Genomic DNA, 601 nt, shown 5'->3' with positions numbered 1-601 from the left:
GTGAAGAGGATCAGAAAATTATCTGCCTTATTTGTAGAGAGTCCAGAGATCACAGATCTCACACCGTGAGCCCCATAGAGGAGGCTGTGCAGGAATACAAGGTGAGTGTCAGTAGCTTTAGTATAACAGTGTGTCCTGGGGTCACTGATATCGCACTATGATTCCTATAGTGGAGGAGTTGCCTAGTGGTTAGTGCAGCAGACTTTGGTTCTGGTGAACTGGGTTCAATTCCCACTGCAGCTCCTTGCAACTCTGGGCAAGTCACTTAACCCTCTATTGCCCCAGGTACAAATAAGTATCTGTATATACTATGTAAAACTGCTTTGAATGTAGTTGCAAAAACCATAGAAAAGTGCTTATCAAGTCCCATTTTCTTTTGGAGGCTGTCAGGAATACAAGGTGTGTGTCAGTTTCTTTATTATCACAAAGTAGAGGAGTGTGGTAGCCGTGTTAGTCCACTCTTAAGGTTATCAATAGAAATCAAACAAAATAAAAAATGGAAAAGAAAATAAGATGATACCTTTTTTATTGGACATAACTTAATACATTTCTTGATTAGCTTTCGAAGGTTGCCCTTCTTCCGATCGGGTTCTACATGGAA

At 40.6% G+C, this 601-nt stretch overlaps 1 protein-coding gene across 1 annotated transcript in view; it reads left to right on the top strand.

Annotated features, from left to right (window-relative positions):
- Window positions 1–601, top strand: part of LOC115459506 (E3 ubiquitin-protein ligase TRIM39-like) — a 40187-nt gene that overhangs the window by 8345 nt on the left and 31241 nt on the right. The window contains exon 2 of the mRNA XM_030189309.1: window positions 7–101. Coding sequence (XP_030045169.1) covers window positions 7–101 — 95 coding nt within the window. The remainder of the gene's footprint in view (window positions 1–6; window positions 102–601) is intronic.

Source organism: Microcaecilia unicolor, unplaced genomic scaffold (genome assembly GCF_901765095.1).
Source record: "Microcaecilia unicolor unplaced genomic scaffold, aMicUni1.1, whole genome shotgun sequence".
NCBI lineage: Eukaryota > Metazoa > Chordata > Amphibia > Gymnophiona > Siphonopidae > Microcaecilia > Microcaecilia unicolor.
Note: the sequence above shows the minus strand (reverse complement) of the source record. Positions and strands in the feature narration are given on the sequence as shown.